This window comes from Talpa europaea, assembly GCF_964194135.1.
Source record: "Talpa europaea genome assembly, chromosome: 8".
Lineage (NCBI taxonomy): Eukaryota > Metazoa > Chordata > Mammalia > Eulipotyphla > Talpidae > Talpa > Talpa europaea.
Genome location: NC_140075.1, coordinates 40,780,215 through 40,798,075, shown reverse-complemented (window position 1 = coordinate 40,798,075; position 17,861 = coordinate 40,780,215). Strand labels below are relative to the sequence as shown.

General features: G+C 39.9%; 1 protein-coding gene across 1 annotated transcript in view; it reads left to right on the top strand.

The window, feature by feature from the left end:
• Window positions 1-8,032, top strand: part of MYO5A (myosin VA) — a gene marked incomplete at both ends in the record, with an annotated part of 163,295 nt that extends 155,263 nt beyond the window's left edge. Inside the window, 6 exons of the mRNA XM_084240160.1 lie at window positions 1,137-1,226; window positions 2,956-3,106; window positions 4,929-5,211; window positions 6,516-6,690; window positions 7,252-7,332; window positions 7,880-8,032. Of these exons, the coding sequence (XP_084096286.1) occupies window positions 1,137-1,226; window positions 2,956-3,106; window positions 4,929-5,211; window positions 6,516-6,690; window positions 7,252-7,332; window positions 7,880-8,032 (933 nt within the window). The remainder of the gene's footprint in view (window positions 1-1,136; window positions 1,227-2,955; window positions 3,107-4,928; window positions 5,212-6,515; window positions 6,691-7,251; window positions 7,333-7,879) is intronic.
• Window positions 8,033-17,861: the final 9,829 nt, after the last annotated feature.

Below are 17,861 nucleotides of genomic sequence, written 5' to 3'. Positions count from 1 at the left end.
ACATAGACTAATTACTGTACCAGACTGTATAAAAATTAAAGAGAATTTAAATTTAAATTTAATGCCATTTAAAAATTGAATGTACTAGTCTCACTTTCCTGTTTTGAGTTGAAGTGTATTTGTGTTGACACCCTGTTTTGATATAGCAACAGTTGTTTGGCATGCCTCAAGCCTAATGAAGAGCCAAACAAATTCCCCTGTTCATAAAGTCTCATATCATTTTTGGTCAAAAATGGACTGCACATGTGACAGTGGTCCTGGTAGGCTACACCATAGAGGCTAGGTGTGCAGTATCTGGACTGTGTGGGTATATGCAACTATACTGTGTGTTATTTGCACAAGGACCTAATGACACATTCCTTAAAACATATCCCTATGGTTAAGTGATTCATACCTGCATCGCTCTGCAAGGATTTCATCTCATTTCTTATTCCATGCTCAGAAATTGTTTTTTCCTGATGAGATTTCTAACCTAATTTGCTTTGCAATATTTGTGATTCCTTCATATGCTTTTAATCCTTTTGATGCCCTTCAACCCAAGGAAAGTGAGTTTGGTAATCTGTGGTTTGATGGATTTCTTTTCTGCTTGAAGGGACTGCTAAGCTAACATCAACTAAATGACTGGGCACATCATTGTTTAGAAAGATTTATTTATTTATGCATGCAAGAACTGGTGTATAGGCTAGAGGTGTGGGGGGGTGAGAGGATTCACCAGAGACAGAGTGGGGAACAGAACAGGCAGATTGACCAAAGTACACTGTTGAGGGGAGCAGTGGGCGCTACAGGAGAGGTCTGCTGCGCCATGTGGGTAGCTCCCTGGCTGGGGATCGAACTCGTGCTGCCGTGGCTGCAAATAGCTTCATAGTTTGCATCTTAACCCCTTGCGCCACTTGGGAGGCCTGGCACGTCATTTTTTAATGACAAAAAAATGAACGCCAAGCCAAGTAACAACCAAGCAAGAACCAGATCTTAAAATTTCCTAGCAATTGTGTAAGACTTAACAACTGTAATGTGATTTATTTTTATACTTGTTTATAATGGTAACAGAAAGAAATGGGCCTCCTGGTATCTGCTCTGTTCCTTTCAGGTTGTTACTTCCCTAAGGCAAAAGCTAATTTGGGTTTATTTTCTTTCAGAAAAGAGGTGATGATTTTGAGACTGTTTCCTTCTGGCTCTCTAACACATGCCGATTTTTGCACTGTTTGAAGCAGTACAGTGGAGAAGAGGTAAGAAGATCTTCATTACAAAACCAGCATGCTATACTTTCTCTGGCCTTTTTAAGAAAAATTTTAAAAGCGCGAAATGTTTAACTACATATTAGTTTGAAAACCTCCAGTCAGAGGTGGTTAGGAAGTCCTTAGCTTTATTTGATGCTCATTTTTTACAAAGTAGTGAATTGAGAAGTAGCATAGTTTCTCCCCTTTGAGAGTTTACACTGTGAGAAAGGAAAGCACAGCAACAATAAAATGTGTATTCAGTGAACCATTACCAACAATCAAGCTTTTTATCAATATGTGAAAGTAGGCTTTAGTGATATTGAACTATTTTTAAAAATTAACCACCGTCAACTTGCTACAATACGGACAGGGTAATCAAGATAAACTATGTCTCTTTAGATTTGTCCAAAAATCTCATTTTCTTTCTAGTGATGTATTATTAGTTGTTCAACAGGCTTCATATTTCAAAACTGTGTAATACTTTAATAATTGCTGGTTATTAAGGATTGCTTAGTATGTGTCAGGCAGCACTTTCTGTGTATGCTATTTGATTCCTACATCTAATTCTGAGGTAGAACTTACAACCCAGTTTTACACATGAGAAAACTGAAACTCAGTGAATTTCATCAGTTTGCCCATATCCTCTCAGTCATGTGCAGAGCTTGGATTCTGAGTCAGCCCACCTCTGAGAGCCTGTGTCCCTAACCACAACCCTCCAGCCTCCCCATCCTTTGCTAAGAGGAGAGGCAAAGAGGCTGAGCAGTGGCACTTTCTGGGCAGAGTACTGGCCTGGCAAATGATGGAAAGTACAAATGTGAGCAAGCAGGTTCCCTGACAGGACAGAATCCCCCTAAAAGGACCATTACCTGTCCTGTCAGTCCCCACGTCTAGAGCAGGTCATTAAGTAGATTGTAGGGAGGCAGATGTTTGATTGTGAGCAGGACCCATCAGGTAGGCAGTTACCTCTGTCAGGCAATGTCTGACAAGAGTACCTGCCTGTAAGTTGGTTTCCAATGTAACAAACATACCAGAAGATTCCATTCTAAGCTCTAATACTGAAAATCCTATGTATCAATTGATGCCATGAAATGTAGTAAAGGGAAAAGTTTTATTTGTTCACCTGTCTCTGTAGAAATTAGTCTGTTTTAAGTTTAGTATATCCTTTGGATATAGTACATAATAAATCCTTGCTTAAAGTCATCGGCAAATTGGAAACCAACTTGAAGTAAGATGATATATAAGAAAAGCAGGTCCTCAAATAACTATTTCATTCAGCGATATCCAGGGTTTTTTTTTCTCATCCATGTTATAATGAGGTGACATTGAATGAAACAGACTTATTCAGGATCTGCTGTATTTATAAATAGGCCTTTTAATGAACTAAAGTTAAGAAGCTAATACTTTAGGTACTTCAGTGTTTGGTAGTAAACCACCTGCTTCGTAAAAGAAAATATTGATTTTTTTTCCCAGATTGTTTCTCCATCTTGTTTCACTGACATTGCGATTGGAAAGACCTAAATGCTAGGTTGCCAAGTTTAGGTAATAATCAAAAGCTAGTAAGAAGTCAAAGGGGGATGTGATGGAAGCAAACACACAGTATTTGAGAATGATTATTACACTTGCATTTATCTATGGGATGGATGGAAATTCTTCAAAGAGGAAGTATGAAGATGTTGATTAAAAAAGATAAAAGTCATTTTATTTCATGTGTATTGTTACCTTTGTGTTATGCTTGTAGGGCTTTATGAAGCACAACACATCTCGCCAGAATGAACATTGCCTCACCAATTTTGACCTGGCTGAGTACCGGCAGGTGCTGAGTGACTTAGCCATTCAGATCTACCAGCAACTCGTGCGGGTGTTGGAGAACATCCTTCAGCCTATGATCGGTAAGCCTGTGATTGCCAGCAGTTGGGTCTCTACCACACATGCTTACCAGTGGATGACCTTGAACGGCACATGTTTGGAGGAATGTACTTATACAGAAAACATAAAGTAGTAAGAGTCAGCCCTAAAATTAATGGAGACATCTCAGAACATGGCATGTTAGCCATGACCAACTGGGACACATCAAAATCACTGTTTCCACATGATCAAAATGGAAGTATCTAGTTTTTCTTCCCAGAGTATGCTGTGCCTCTCCAATATATTGGCCTGTGCTTTATGCCCAGCAATGGGACTCATACCCAGTACAGTTTTCACAAATGCTTTAAATTTCAGTCTAGGACACTACTACACAGGGCTTCCTAGGTACCCATCTAAAACTAAGGCAGCTGGGAGGATTGCACTTTGCCTGAAAGGCTACAGTAGAGAGTCTGGGCAACAGGAACAGGTCACAGACACTCTATGCTGAGTTGTACATCTCTTGGTCCCCATAGAATTGTTAAAAGCAAATTGGTTTAAAGTAGCAGTTTCTTTTGGACAGGCAACTGTGTAAATGTGTGTTTCTAAATGTGTATATTTATATATGTAAGTGTGTATACACTTATTCTGGGTGTTCACATACTGTAGTTTTTTTCCTTTGGAATATGTACAATGGGTTAGATAGGAATTAGGAAGCCAGTACTCATTGCTGGACTGCTAATTTTGAAAGCATTGAATTAAAAAATATTAGTTATCAAACTATTATCTTCAGGCAAATTATGAGCACACTCTTAAGAATGTTCCCAGCTATCCTTTCTTTCCTCATCCATGTGTTTTCCACATTTCCACAACTTCTTCATTCCCTTCTATGTGCTCATAGTATTCCAGTTTTTCTTGAGGCCCACAGTTAACCAAATAGAAACATAAAAGGAGATCATGAATTAAAAGCAACTTAGGTTAATGAAAATGCAAGCAGTAACACAGATTCAAAGAATGTTAGCCTCAGCCAATTTTTCTTCTACTCTGCCAGTTTTTATTGGCTAAACAAGTTCACCACTAGAATGTCCCATAATAAACCACTATCCTATCTCTTAGCAGTTTAACATTACGTCAGTATGACGTTCTATGAAAGTCACATGTAGCACTAGGATATGTAAAAATGAATCAGGCACAGCTTCTCCAGGGGCTCCCAGTACAGGAAGTCGGCATCCCAAATCCATGCGCAGGCCAAATACTGTGTGACAGTATAGTAGAGGGAGTTACTGTGCCCCAGAGAAGGAGACTGAGTCCAGGTTGAGACTAGCCCCTCATTCACCCTGCTGTTGTGGGAAGGTCAGGGCAAGGCAGATCCAGCTCTCCAGCCCCACAATATTGCACAAATTCCACCTCCCCAAGTCTTTTCCAGGTTCACTGCCCACTCCTGCCTTTCTTGTCTCATGAGTTGTTTGCCTCTGGGGCTCAGCTATCACTGGAGAATGCCTCTCTTCTCCATACCTGTTACCTTTCTCTTAGAAACCCTCAAGATAGCACACACTTATACTATTACAAGGCCACTTCTTCATATTTTAGAAAATATACCATTAGGATTTCTTATTTTTGCATTTAAAAATTATTCATTAAAATTTAAAATCCAGAAGTCTTTCGTGTGTGTGAAGTTCTTTTTCACTCTATTATGATGCTCAGATCATTTTCCTAAAGAGAGAGAGAGAGAGAGAGAGTGTGTGTGTGTGTGTGTATGTGTGCATGTGCCCACATGTGCATGTGCGCTTGTGTGCACGTGCCCACAGGCACACATGAAACAGGATTCCTTCCAGATCCTCTCTTCTAACACTTGAACTATTCCTGCAGTCTCTGGCATGCTGGAGCATGAAACCATTCAGGGTGTATCCGGGGTGAAACCGACAGGGCTGAGAAAGCGAACCTCCAGCATCGCTGATGAGGGCACCTACACACTGGACTCCATCCTCCGGCAGCTCAACTCCTTCCACTCAGTCATGTGTCAGCACGGCATGGATCCCGAACTCATCAAGCAGGTGGTCAAGCAGATGTTCTACATTGTGGGGGCCATCACCCTGAACAACCTCCTCCTGCGGAAAGACATGTGCTCCTGGAGTAAAGGCATGCAGATTCGGTGAGCAAATGCCAACACCTGTCTTGGTCTCTTCTCATTGCACAACAGGCCTACCAGGGTACAGAGAGCTGACAGCTTGCTTGAGGCTGCCATTGAGCTGTTTTGAGGAGAGATGGAAAAAAATACATAAAAATGAGATAGTTGCTTCCTCTCCTTTTGTGTGTGTTTTAATTGTACAATAACAAAATATCAAAACAATTAGGAAAAGATTTGTAATGCTTGACTGTTGGAAATTTATTCTGATAAAATACCTTTTGGTACCTATGGTAACAAAAACATGTCTAAGAGATCTTTTACTAAACTCGAAATATGCCACTTTATATTTTAAGAAAAGCTGCACACAATTTTATACCCAACTACTCTCCAGCATAACCTCATTATCATAATAGAATTGACTTTTTTGCAAATAATAAATTTTAAAACAGCTAGATTATTCACCAAGAGGGAAGAAGAGGTTTTCTCTTACAGAAGTCTTTGGTTATTCAATCTCAGAAAACCTCAGCATTCCTTTTGAGTTTTCCACTCTGGCCCACATCTATTGAGGTTAACATTAAGAAGATAATACTTTCCACTCGATAGTAGAATTTCGTTCAGGTGAAGCACCTGTCATCATATATTGCCTCTGACTTGCCTGATCACTAAATTCTGATTGTATAACCATTTACCTTGTTTTAGTTTGAGAGCCACTGTCACTTGGTTGGTTACCTCTTGAAGCCTCAGCCTCTGTGCTGGCTGGCTGCATATTTGGGGTCTTTATCTTCTCATTGCCCTCACTTGCCCATCTTCCCTTCCATCCCCGAGCTTCCCGGAGCCACTGTCTTCATCTTCCAGGTGCCTCCGGAAGAGGACTGAAGCACAGAGTCAATATAAGAGGATTTTGTTCTTCAGTGCACTCACTTGAGGGAGAGGGAGTACCTAAAGGATTATAAATTCTTACTTTGAAAGTTGGAGTTTGTAAGAGAAGCTAGAAAGTATTTTTCTGAGGTGTTTAGAGTTTAGTAAGGACACAGCCAGGTTATGTGTTTTATTTAATTTTTTAGCAACGTTTGCTCTAATGGCTGCATTTCTATATTCCATTAAAGGGAATTATATTCTCTTGTCATCTGCTCTTCTTACGTAATTATGATTATAAACCTCATGACTACTGAGAAAATTTCAAGCATAGCTAATATTTAAGAAAATTGAACAAAAATGCTACCTGTCATTTTAACTGAAATTCCTGACAAAGTCTCATGCAAAAAAATGAAGGCGTTTACAAAAACATTCAGCAAATTTGCATTCTCTTACTCTTTTCTTTGGTGCAGGTACAATGTCAGCCAGCTGGAGGAATGGCTGCGTGACAAGAATCTCATGAACAGTGGTGCAAAAGAGACCCTGGAGCCTCTTATCCAGGCTGCTCAGCTTTTGCAAGTGAAAAAGAAAACAGACGATGATGCGGAAGCTATCTGCTCCATGTGCAATGCTCTGACCACTGCCCAGGTAAAGCGACTTCCCTGTATTAAATTTTTTAAAAAGATTTATTTAGTTATGCATACAAGAGCTGGGGTACAGGCCAGAGATGCAGGGGGTGAGAGGATTCACCAAAGACAGAGTGGGGAGCAGAACAGGCAGATCTACTGAAATACACTGCTGAGGGGAGCAGTGGGCGAGTCAGGAGAGGTCTGCTGCACCATGTGGGTAGCTCCCTGGCCTGCCAGGGATGGAACTCATGCTGCAGAGGCTGTGGATAGCTTCTTAGTGTGGTGCTTAGCCCCTTGCGCCACCAGGGAGGCGCCATATATTGAAATAATTTAAGGGTGATACTAAAGGAAATTCAGAAGTTACCTCCCTGTTGCTTTGATCTCTGGGCTAACTTCATTTGGGTCACCAAGGATACACATCTGTATAGATCTTGAAGAAAGGAGATGATTCGCAGAAAGTAGTACATTTCAGTGAATAGAATGGAAGATTGTACATAAAGATCCTTTAGTTTTCAGGATCATAGGTGCCCAGTGTGTATGTGATAATATACTGAAACTTTGATGATTTCCTTTCCCACAGATTGTCAAGGTGTTGAATTTGTATACTCCAGTGAATGAATTTGAAGAAAGAGTCTCTGTATCATTTATTCGTACCATACAGGTAAAAAATCTTCCAGGCTTTCTTTTTAACTCACCAACACAATCTTATTTTATGGTTTATGGAAGGGTGCTATGTTTTTTAATTACCTTTTTTTTTAAGATTTTATTTATTTATATAAGAACTGGGGTACAGGTCAGAGGTGCGGGAGGGTGAGAGAATTCACCAGAGAGCACGGTGAGCAGAACAGGAAGTTGGACCGAAGGACACTGCCGAGGGGAGCAGCAGGCGAGGCAGGAGAGGCCTGCCACGCCATGTGGGTTTGTCCCTGGCTGGCCAGGAATCGAAACCACGCTGCAGAGGCTGTGGACAGCTTCACAGCCCAGCGCTTAACCCGCTGCACTACCAGGGAGGCCCTAATTACCTTTTTTCTTAGTTCTGTAGTGCATTAACTTTCTTGATGATTGTTTATTAGAAAAATGAAGTGACTTTGAAACAAATAGCCTTTATTAGTTGAAGATGTTTTGGTAGAATATTTGGCAAAAAAATATCTTTGTAAGATTTAAAGAACTGATGCTTTGTTTTTTTGTTTTTGTTTGTTTAATCTCAGATGCGCTTACGAGACAGGAAAGACTCGCCTCAGCTGCTCATGGATGCTAAACACATCTTCCCTGTCACCTTCCCCTTTAATCCATCCTCCCTCGCACTAGAAACCATCCAGATTCCAGCCAGCCTGGGTCTGGGATTCATAGCACGGGTCTGAAAGTGATGTCCAGGCAAACATTGACAATACATTTCTTGCCTGAAATAAGGACCCTTTCTTTCCAGTGAGCTACTGAAAACACATCTTTAAAGAAAAAGTACTGATTACCTCCTGGACAAGAGGTTATTAACTGGAAATCTCCCTAGAATACTTTCATCACCATGGAAAGAAAGATAGGCTCCTCTGTGCTGCGTTCCCTGTACGCTCATCCTCGATCAGTTAGAGATCTTGAGTTTACATGCAGGTGAATGATGGAAGGGTGGAAGGAAGGAAGAGGGGGAAAAAAATGTGTCTTCAGCTGCCAGCATTTATTTTGAATCCCTAGCACCATATTTAAGTAGTATAGGAACCATCAAGTCCAGATATGAGCTGTTGTTAGGCAGGCACCAACAAAGAACCTCCACTGCACTAGCCTGAAGAGTTGAAAAGTTACCATGGAATACGTATCACATCAGTTTAGGAATCAGTTATGTTGATATTTTCAAACTGGATCAAAGAAATAAACTGGCAATATATAAAGTAATTGGTTAAATAATTTTCTTACATGTGTCACTATGATATAGAGATAATAAGAGAATGTCAGTATGCTGTATAGTGTAGAAGTCTGTACTGTAGTTTACTGCACATTTTAAATTGCTGCTACATACTGTGTTCTTTAAAATGTAAGCGATATTCTTATTAGGCTCTACTACAGTAAGCTTCTCTTTATCAACTCTGTTTACAATTCAGAACATCACAGTTTTAACTGGATTATGTGCAAATATCTACAGATTCACCTGCACAAGTGTAGCAAACACTGCAAAGTCATGTAGTAATATGACAGAATGCCCGAGAGGGGTAGGATTAGACAGAGTGGCTATTGTTGATGTCATTATTTATTCGGGATGTATTACATTGATGTGTTCATTAATTTTCCCTGGGTGGATAGCACATCAGGGGTACAGTGTTCTGTGACATGACTTACTTTGAGTTATGAGAGCTGATTCCTGCAGTGCGTATTTTCAGTGTTGACAGGTTTTCTTTCATCATTTTAATTTATTAAGAATAATTCTCAGTCACTATCTAGAAAGAATTGTCAGAAAATTCATGATTCAGGTCTAGAAACCTTGATTATCCTATAAATTATGCAAAAGAAAGTATACAATAAATATTTAATTATGAAATTTTTTGGCTTTGCAACGTCTACAAATATCAGTACCACTAGATGCTTTAAAAAGCAACATATTAGAAATACTTTAGGAATTATATAGAAAATAGAAGATTGCTGAATTTTACTAAGGATTTGGTTCCTTAAGGTATAGAATATATGTTTCCATTCTGAAATTTTAATTTAACATGTTCTCCATTTTTTGGAAATCTTATACGATAAATCTTTCAGGTTGTACAAAAGAAAATTCTTAGATTTCATTAGAAATTCCAGTTCTGAATTGCAATCATAGATTTATATCATTTAATTGTTAGATGGTCTATTAAAAATGACATTTTATTAAAATATGTGCAATATTATTAATGGAAGTCAGTTTATCAGTGATAAAGATCATTATTAAAAGATACTGTGCTAACTTATTTGAGCTTCAAATTCCTCGTTTATACTAGAAAAGGGTTGAACAACTGATCCTCAAGGTCCCTTCCACCTCTGAAATTCTCTCCTCTCGGTACTTGGATCCTAGAGAAATAAGCTACAGTTTTTCAGTAAGTTCAGCCTCTGATTGAACGACCAGTGTTTTCTGCGCATTAATTTTGAGGGATTAATAAAATGTAAAATGACAAATTTGTGTCCTTATAACCTTTCTTAAATGTACATGCTTTTAGAAAGTTAATTAGTTTAGGTAACTTTTATCACATACTGCTGTATTCAATTTGGATACATTTATTTGCAAAATCAACCAGAAACACTACTAATTCAGATTCAGTTTGCCCTGGCTGTCAATGTGGTTTTCAATGAACAATGAACTCTATAACCATTTTGATTAGCACTGAATGTGTCAGCGTCCAAGAGCCTAGGTGGAACTCAGGTAGGGGAGAGGATTTTTAAAAGGTCACCGTGGTGTACCTCAGACCTCGAAATACGTCCAGACCCTCCCCAGCCTAGTCCTGTGTAGCATGTCCCATGCACCTCCTGAATCTTCTCCAGTCCTTAAGATCATACTATAGCTACTACGGCCATCACAGTCCTTCATCTTACCCCTAATGCTTCAGATCCTGAAGCATCTCAGCTGGGCCCTGGCCCTCTCCTTTGTCTTCTCTTCTGCTATAAAGCGTTGGAGCCTCTGGCCCCCGGCTGCAGCTGGGCTCCCACCACCACACATGCAGTCTCTCCTGTTCCAGTGATGGCCACATAGAGCTTCTGCTCTTCCAGGCCTCCAACTTCTTCCAAAGCCTACAGAACCCCAGGTGGGGATGTGAAGTAACTTCGTGCAGTGAAGTCATCTTTAGTCATAATTAGAATACTTTACAACCAGGGAACCCCAGACGTGTTGAATGACTGTGTACTCTATGTACACAACACTACTCTGCTGATTGTGGGTATTCTTTCACCATCCTGAGGACTGCTCACCCCCTTTTGTCCATTCACATTTTCTCACCCAGTTTCGGAACCTCCACCAGGCTTCCATCTGCCCGTTTGCTTACTCTTTCCCTCCCCTCAGCTGAATCATCAATACCCACCCCCTGCCACTGTGCATTGAAGGCAACGGGCAGAGTCACCCATGGGCTCCCCTCCTCCCGTGCCTGCTGGCTTAACCTCAGGCCAATCTTGGCACAAGCTCTTGATCCCACGTCTTTGCTATACATTCTTCAACATTATCAGCTGAAAAATGAGAAGCAGTTTCTCTCCTTCCAGCTTTTCTTAGGCTAAGGCTTTGGTTTGCCTGAGAGGAATTTATCAAGAAGGGGAAAGATGAGTAGATGATCCCTTTGGAAGTTTTAGAAATTCCCCATGTGACTGACACTTCTTTCATCAAGTACAAAGGTACAAAAATATATCTTCCAAGGTCAACTGATAGGAGATTTGTAGATTTGGGGCAGTTTGTAAAATTTATTTTGAAGGATAGGCTTCCCCAAGATGTTCAGAACTAGCTTCCCCCAGACATGCCACTTTGCATGTGGATTATTTTGAGTTGAGGTAAGTTGAGGCCCTGCAGACTCATGAGAAACTTCTACCACCCTTTTAGCTGCTTCTAAAAGAGTGAAAATTGGGGTCTTACCCAGAATTAGGATTATTGCCAAAACCAACCTTTCTATCTGAAAAACCTAGGTTTATGGCAGGGCAAACATTAACCATACAGCATCTGCTCTTCAGCCTATAAATCAGCCTCTTCTCATCTTGTGAGTCCCCGCCTTGAAGCCTCAGACTTCATTCCTCAGCTCAGGATAAGTACCCCATTTCACCTCATTGTCTGTGGAATCCACATATCTCTGTAGAGTCCCCATATGGATAGAATTACTTTTTTACTCCTAATATATCTGATAATCATTTAATTATTCAACCAGCCTGAGAAGAACACAGAAAGGTAGAGGGAAATTTCCCTTCCGAACAGCCAGTTTCCTTTATTTCAATGGAAAATTGAGAGTTGGCTCTTCCTGGGTGAGTAGTTACGTGTAATATAGATGAAATCTTTAAATAGCGGTGGGAGAGCCTATGAAAATACTTTATTTATTAGAATTTTAGTGTGGTGATTGTTGTGAGAAATTGTTTTCCTGGTAACCCTAGGTAAGGGGGCAGGTACCTGCCACCATCCTGCAAAGCCCTCAGACAATGTTCTCTCTCTCTCTCTCTCTCTCTCTCTCTCTCTCTCTCTCTCTCTCTCTCTCTCTCTCTCTCTCTCGTTTCCCACACCTTCTCCCTCTTCTTTTTCTTTCTCTTCCTCTTTCACAGTCTCTCTCCCTCTCTCTCTCTCTCTCTCTCTCTCTCTCTCTCTCTCTCTCTCACACACACACACACACACACAGACACACACCCTTATTAGTTCTAAGAGTTAACCAGGAGTTTGTTCAGGATAAAACAGAAGATAAAAATTAGTTGTGACCCTTAAATTTTCCTGTTGAAAGTAGTGCAGAACCAGTACTTTGTATCTAGCTATGTTTTACTTCAGTGTGCTTTCTCTGTGTTACCTCATTTTATCCTCACAGCAGTACTGATAGAAAGAATAGACACTACAATCATTTGCTGATGGTAATTTGAGAGAGGGTTAAGGTTAGGGTCTTGCCTGAGGCTGCACAGCCCTCAGCCTGCAGTTGCTTCCCCAGGAGCAACAGTTGCCATGTGGGCAGAAGGGAGGCAGGAAAAGTAAAAAGTTGTGAGGTCACATCCTGTTCCTCCTGGTACCCATGGATGGCACAGGGTCAGCAAGAGGCGCTCTTTCTCCTTAGAGTTAGCAACTGGCATAGGGTACTGAGCAAGCTAAGTACCAAGTTCTTTGTGCGAGTGAGAAGCACCCAGAGCCTGGCGGTTTTCTTTATAGTTACTGCTATAACTAGGTTTGACTTATGTAACGAATCACTGCTCCCTTAGAGGATGCAGCACTCTTATGTTTAGATAACTAGTTAGTAGCAGGCTGTCTCAACCGGATGGGAAGCAGTAAAAACTTCCCAGAAGGGAAGAGAAAGGCCACTCTCAACACACACACCCCTCAGAGTTGCTGTTAGAGCGGCCAGGTGAGCTGTGCAGCCTGTAGAGAACCTGAGGCTGCAGGCCAGGCCTCACGTGCTCAGACACAGGCCCTCCTCCCCAGTTTAGGTCCTCAGCACAGAGTAGCCAGGCCCCTGGGTACACCTGAGAGCTGGCCCCTGGGGCAGGGCACATACAAGTCAGTGTGTGTTTGACATTACAGTGCGTGCATGCTACTGTTTACTTTGGAGCTAGGAGGTGTGCTGTGTGCATGCCCGTTAGAGAGGCTCTGTGTGTGTCTGTGGTCTCTGTTCATGGATAAGTGCATTGTAATTTGTTCTCAGGCTGTACTGTGAGGGCCGCCTTAACCCCTGCTCCCTTACCCCCTAAGAGCTGCCTTAAGTTCTCTGGAACTTTTCCTCATAAGGGGATATCTTGCCTGGAGAGGGTATCTTGCCCGGTTCCTCAAGGTTTTGTGAGGGTTTTGGTTGGGTGTGGCCTCCAACCACTAATTCCTTTCCTCCTTCATGCATGATGACCCCTCCCAATCCCCTTTACTTACCTTCCTCTCCTTTCAGTTATTTCCAAAGAGGTATTAGAACTCCAGGGCAGCAACAAATTTCAGAACCAATGAAATGTGGGCTTTGAGAGTGTTCCTGGGTTTTGGGGGCTCTGTGTCACAGGTAAGAAAATGAACATATGGAAGAAAAATATAAAGATAAGTTAGATTCTAAGTAATACTTCTATGGCTTGATTTTCACTGACCTTTTCTTATAAAGGAAACAACTGTAAACCTTTCCTAGACATTCTTTTAAAATAATTTTAACGCTGTACTATAAAAGTTGAGCAAAACCAGGAAAGAGTGCTATGAATTCTAATCCTTTGTGTTTCCCTGAATTAAACAAATCAATCTGGAATTAGAGTAGGTCTCTTGATAGATCAGGAACTGAAAAGTACTATGTAAAATATCTGCCAAAATGCATTTTATACATTTTTTTATTTTATAATTTGGTCTAGCTACAATATTAATTAGCTTAACTTATTGGGTGTTATTAGATTTATAAATGTCTGGAAATAACTAGCATTCCTTGCTATTGTGAGATTGCTTGAAATATTTGAAAGAAAAAAATTTTAGTTGAAATGTATGTAGATTCATTGCTTGGTAGGTCAGTAAATTTTCATGCATTTTTTAGAGTAAATAGTTTCAGATATATTGTTACCATCTGTTACAAAGTTTTAGTCTACATTTCAGGCTGTCTGAATCACTTGAGCCATTTAATTTTTCCAACAAATGGTGAATTTCCCCCTTAAATGTGGACATGTATGTTGTAATTTATGATTCTTAGTTGTGTGTTTTTTGTGGAATCCTGAAGTAACAAAGACCTTTTTCTGCTCTTGGAAAATTTAAATTGCTCTGCCCGCATTGCACAGAAATGAACTCATGACATTTAACATATGTATTTTAATTATTAACTTTAACTGTTAATTTACTGTGAAATGATTATGCCTTTTAATGACAATTAAATGGGAAATGGTAGCTTTTCAAGTATCTTCCATTTTATGATCTGGAAAAGGAATTCTACTTTGATCTACACAGAAAAACAGGATATATTTTGAAAAGTTCTTAGGTGGAATATACTTATCCATTAAAAAGGAGGCAGAAGTACTGAGAAGTTAAAGGCATAATCAATGAACTCTAATTTTAAACTAAACCCCATACCATCATATCACACATGGAAATTTTAAAAATAAGTTACTGATTCACCTCATATCTACAAAAAACTTTGAAACATGGATTTTCACTAGATATCACTTAGTGCTAAGATGAAAACCAAAACAATATCAGATTGGCATTTATGCTCCAAAAATGTAGTTGTTTAATGTTGTACTTAGTAAATGTGTGTCATTGATGCTGTATTCTCCTAGCTACTATAGAAAATTGTTCAAATAAAGATCTGGATATATAAATAATTTTTGTTAATGTCTTATAACTAAACTCGCTGCACAGAGAAGATGAAATATACACCAACATGGGCAATAGTCTGGGTTATAAAATAGATCTTTACAATTTAAAAGAATAGAAATCATATATGTTCTCAGAAAATAGATATCAACTAGGGCCTCCCTGGTGGCACAAGGGGTTGAGACACAACCTATGAAGCTATCCGCAGCCACTGCAGCACGAGTTTGATCCCCCGGGCAGGGAGATACCCACATGGTGCAGCAGACCTCTCCTGACTCGCCCCCTGCTCCCCCCAGCAGTGTATTTCAGTAGATCTGCCTGTTCTACTCCTCACTCTATCTCTGGTGAAGGCTCTTACTCTCTCCCTTCCCCACCCCCACACTCACACCTCTGGCCTGCAACCCAGCTCTTGTATGCATAAATAAATATTTTAAAAAATAGATTTCAACTGGAAAACTGGTGACAGAAAAAGAGCTGGAAAAAAACAAACTACGGTATGATTAAACAATGTATTTCTAAATAACACATGGGTCAAAGAAGTCTCAATAGAAATTTTAAAACATTTTGAAATAAATGAAAATAAATTTGTGGTGAAAACAGTACTTAGAAGGAAATTTATAGCATTGAATACTTTATTAGAAAAAAAGAAAGACCTAAAATCTTTCATTCAAACTTCCACTTTAGGAAAATAAAGAAGACAAAATTATATGAAAAGCAGAAGAAAAAGAATAATAATGGTGCATAAATTAATGAAATTTAGGACAAGAAATCATTAAAGAAAAATCAGTGAAATCAAACACTTGTTCTTGGAGAAGATCAATAAAATTGATAAGCTTCTAGCCAGACTATGAGAAACGATGACATAGTGAGTTAGCTGTTGCACAGAGCTGGGAGGAGTGGGTGAAGTGTGGGGATAGGGTGGAATAACCAAACGGTGTGGCATTTCACTCTGAGATCATAAAAATGCTTTTAAATTGTGATACTATATCTATGGTATAAGAATTATATCTCCATTTGCCGCGGACCAGCACAGCAGTAGACGATGAGGCCACCTCAGGGTTGAGAGAAGCGTGCAGGGTGGTCAGGGCGTCGGTGAAAGAAATGACAAACAGACACACTTCAAGAGTGAAAATCTGAGTGTAATTTTATTTGAGTTGGTGACCAGTATATATATGTTTTCTAAAAGCATAGGAATGGCGAACATCAGTGAAGAAATCAGCTTTCTTATAGGTTTAGCTTATCATTGACAGGGCAGTGATTTACATCTGGACCCAGGCACATTCCTAAGTAGTTAGGCTATTAATTTTTCTTTTTATTTTATGTGATTACTTCTTGTTTAAACTACTCACTACCACTAAATTACTATACATTAACACGGGTGAGTTTTACTTTTCACAATGTAATATTTTTATCATTAAGATTAATACTAACAAGGCTAAGCATACAACAGAAATATTATTAAGCTAACAGTTCTATTAATACACAGGGTTTAGTGACGTTTCATTTGAATCAGCCTAGTTATTAGATTTCTTATGTTCTTTTTTTAATCGGCAAACCAATGACCTTTTTAGACAGAGAAAGAGAAAAGATTTTATAGAGACAGTTGTATTAGAATAAAGTTTGTGGGTCTAGAGAAGGTGAGATAAGTTTCCGTGCGGACAGCATTCCTGTAGTGGCTCCTGGTGGTCATTATTTTTCAACAGGCTTCAGTCTTATCTATGTCTTCAGGCGGTTTTGCTGTTCTCCCCCTGCGCGCTGGTTCCTTGCCCAGCCGGACCTAGGGATTCCTAGAGGTCACTGCAGAGGGAGGTGCAGCAGGTATGTCTTCAGGGGGTTTTGCTGTTCTCCCCCTGCGCGCTGGTTGCCCAGCCGGACCTAGGGACCGTGGCGCAAGCCATTAGCCCTAAGGGTCACTGCAGGGGGAGGTGCAGCACCATTAATCTACCCTTTCCAAAAGTAGAATTTGACTTCTGGTATGGCAGACTAAGGAGCTCAGTGAATTCTCTCCTTAAAAAAACAGGGCAACAGTGGACAAAAGTATCAAAAAAAATTTTAGGTCTTTGTAAATTGACCTAAAACATAGAGCAAATTAGTAGTAGTTAGTCATAAAAAACCACTGAGCTCTAAGAAAAGTGGGTGTCTGACAGTCTTGCCTGAGGCTTCTCCCATCACCCTTCCTTCCCCGAGCCGATGTAGAATGATGGTTCTACCAGAGTAGGGCAAGCTGTGCAAACCAGCAGCTTTCCTGTTGGAGTGGGCTCACTTGGAGTGGACTGCAATAAAATCCCATGCCCAGTAACTGTAGAGAATATATTTCTGTTGTTTTAGTTTGCAGTACTTTGTTATAGTAGCTTTAAGTCATAATATAGTATTGACCTGAGATATATGTAATGGTTAGGATGCATATTTTAATCCCAGAGTAACCACAAAAAAAAAGTAACTTAAGAAATAATAATTTAAAGGTAGGAACTAAAATGCCATGCTAAAAAAGAAATCTATCACTGAAAATGCCAGTAAGGGAGAAACAGAAACAAGAACAAAAAAAGACATGAGATGTATATAAAAACACAAAATGACAGACATGAATCCTGCCATATCAATGACTACATTAAATGTTACTTGAAGGCACAGATTGTCAGACTGGATTAAAAAAAAAAAACAAGACCTAACTAAATGCTGTCGGAAACATTTTAGTTCAAAAATACATAGCGTTTGGGGAAAAAGAGAAAAAGTTAAATCACTAAAACTATAAGAGCTCAAGTGGCTATACTAATATCTGACAAAATAGACTTTAAGGCAAAAAATATTGTAGTGAGAATGGACATTTCATAGAATAAAAGTTGCATCAGGAAGATGAAAAATTTTCAATGTATACTGGGTAAGTTAAGAGAAGGAGGCAGTAGGTGATGAGCAGAGAAAAATAAAAAGCCCATAAAGAAATGTGGCTGAGCCTGGGGCTACCACATGCATATCCACAGGCTCACTGCTCAGTGCAGGAGACCCTGGCCCAAGACTTGGTTAGTTATTCCTCATCAGATCTAGATCTCAGTGTTATTCCTCAGTTCCAATCCCACTGTGACTCCCTCACATTGTCCACTTCCACCTTGCCTAGGGTTTTCCAAAAAAAAAAAAAAAAAAAAAAAGGCAGTGATTGTTCCTGGTCCTCCAATGCCCATTTTTTCTTCTTTCAGCCAAAACTTGCATTCCCTGTGCTCCTTTGCTGGTAGGTGTGTTCATGTGACCCAATGGCCTGGGAA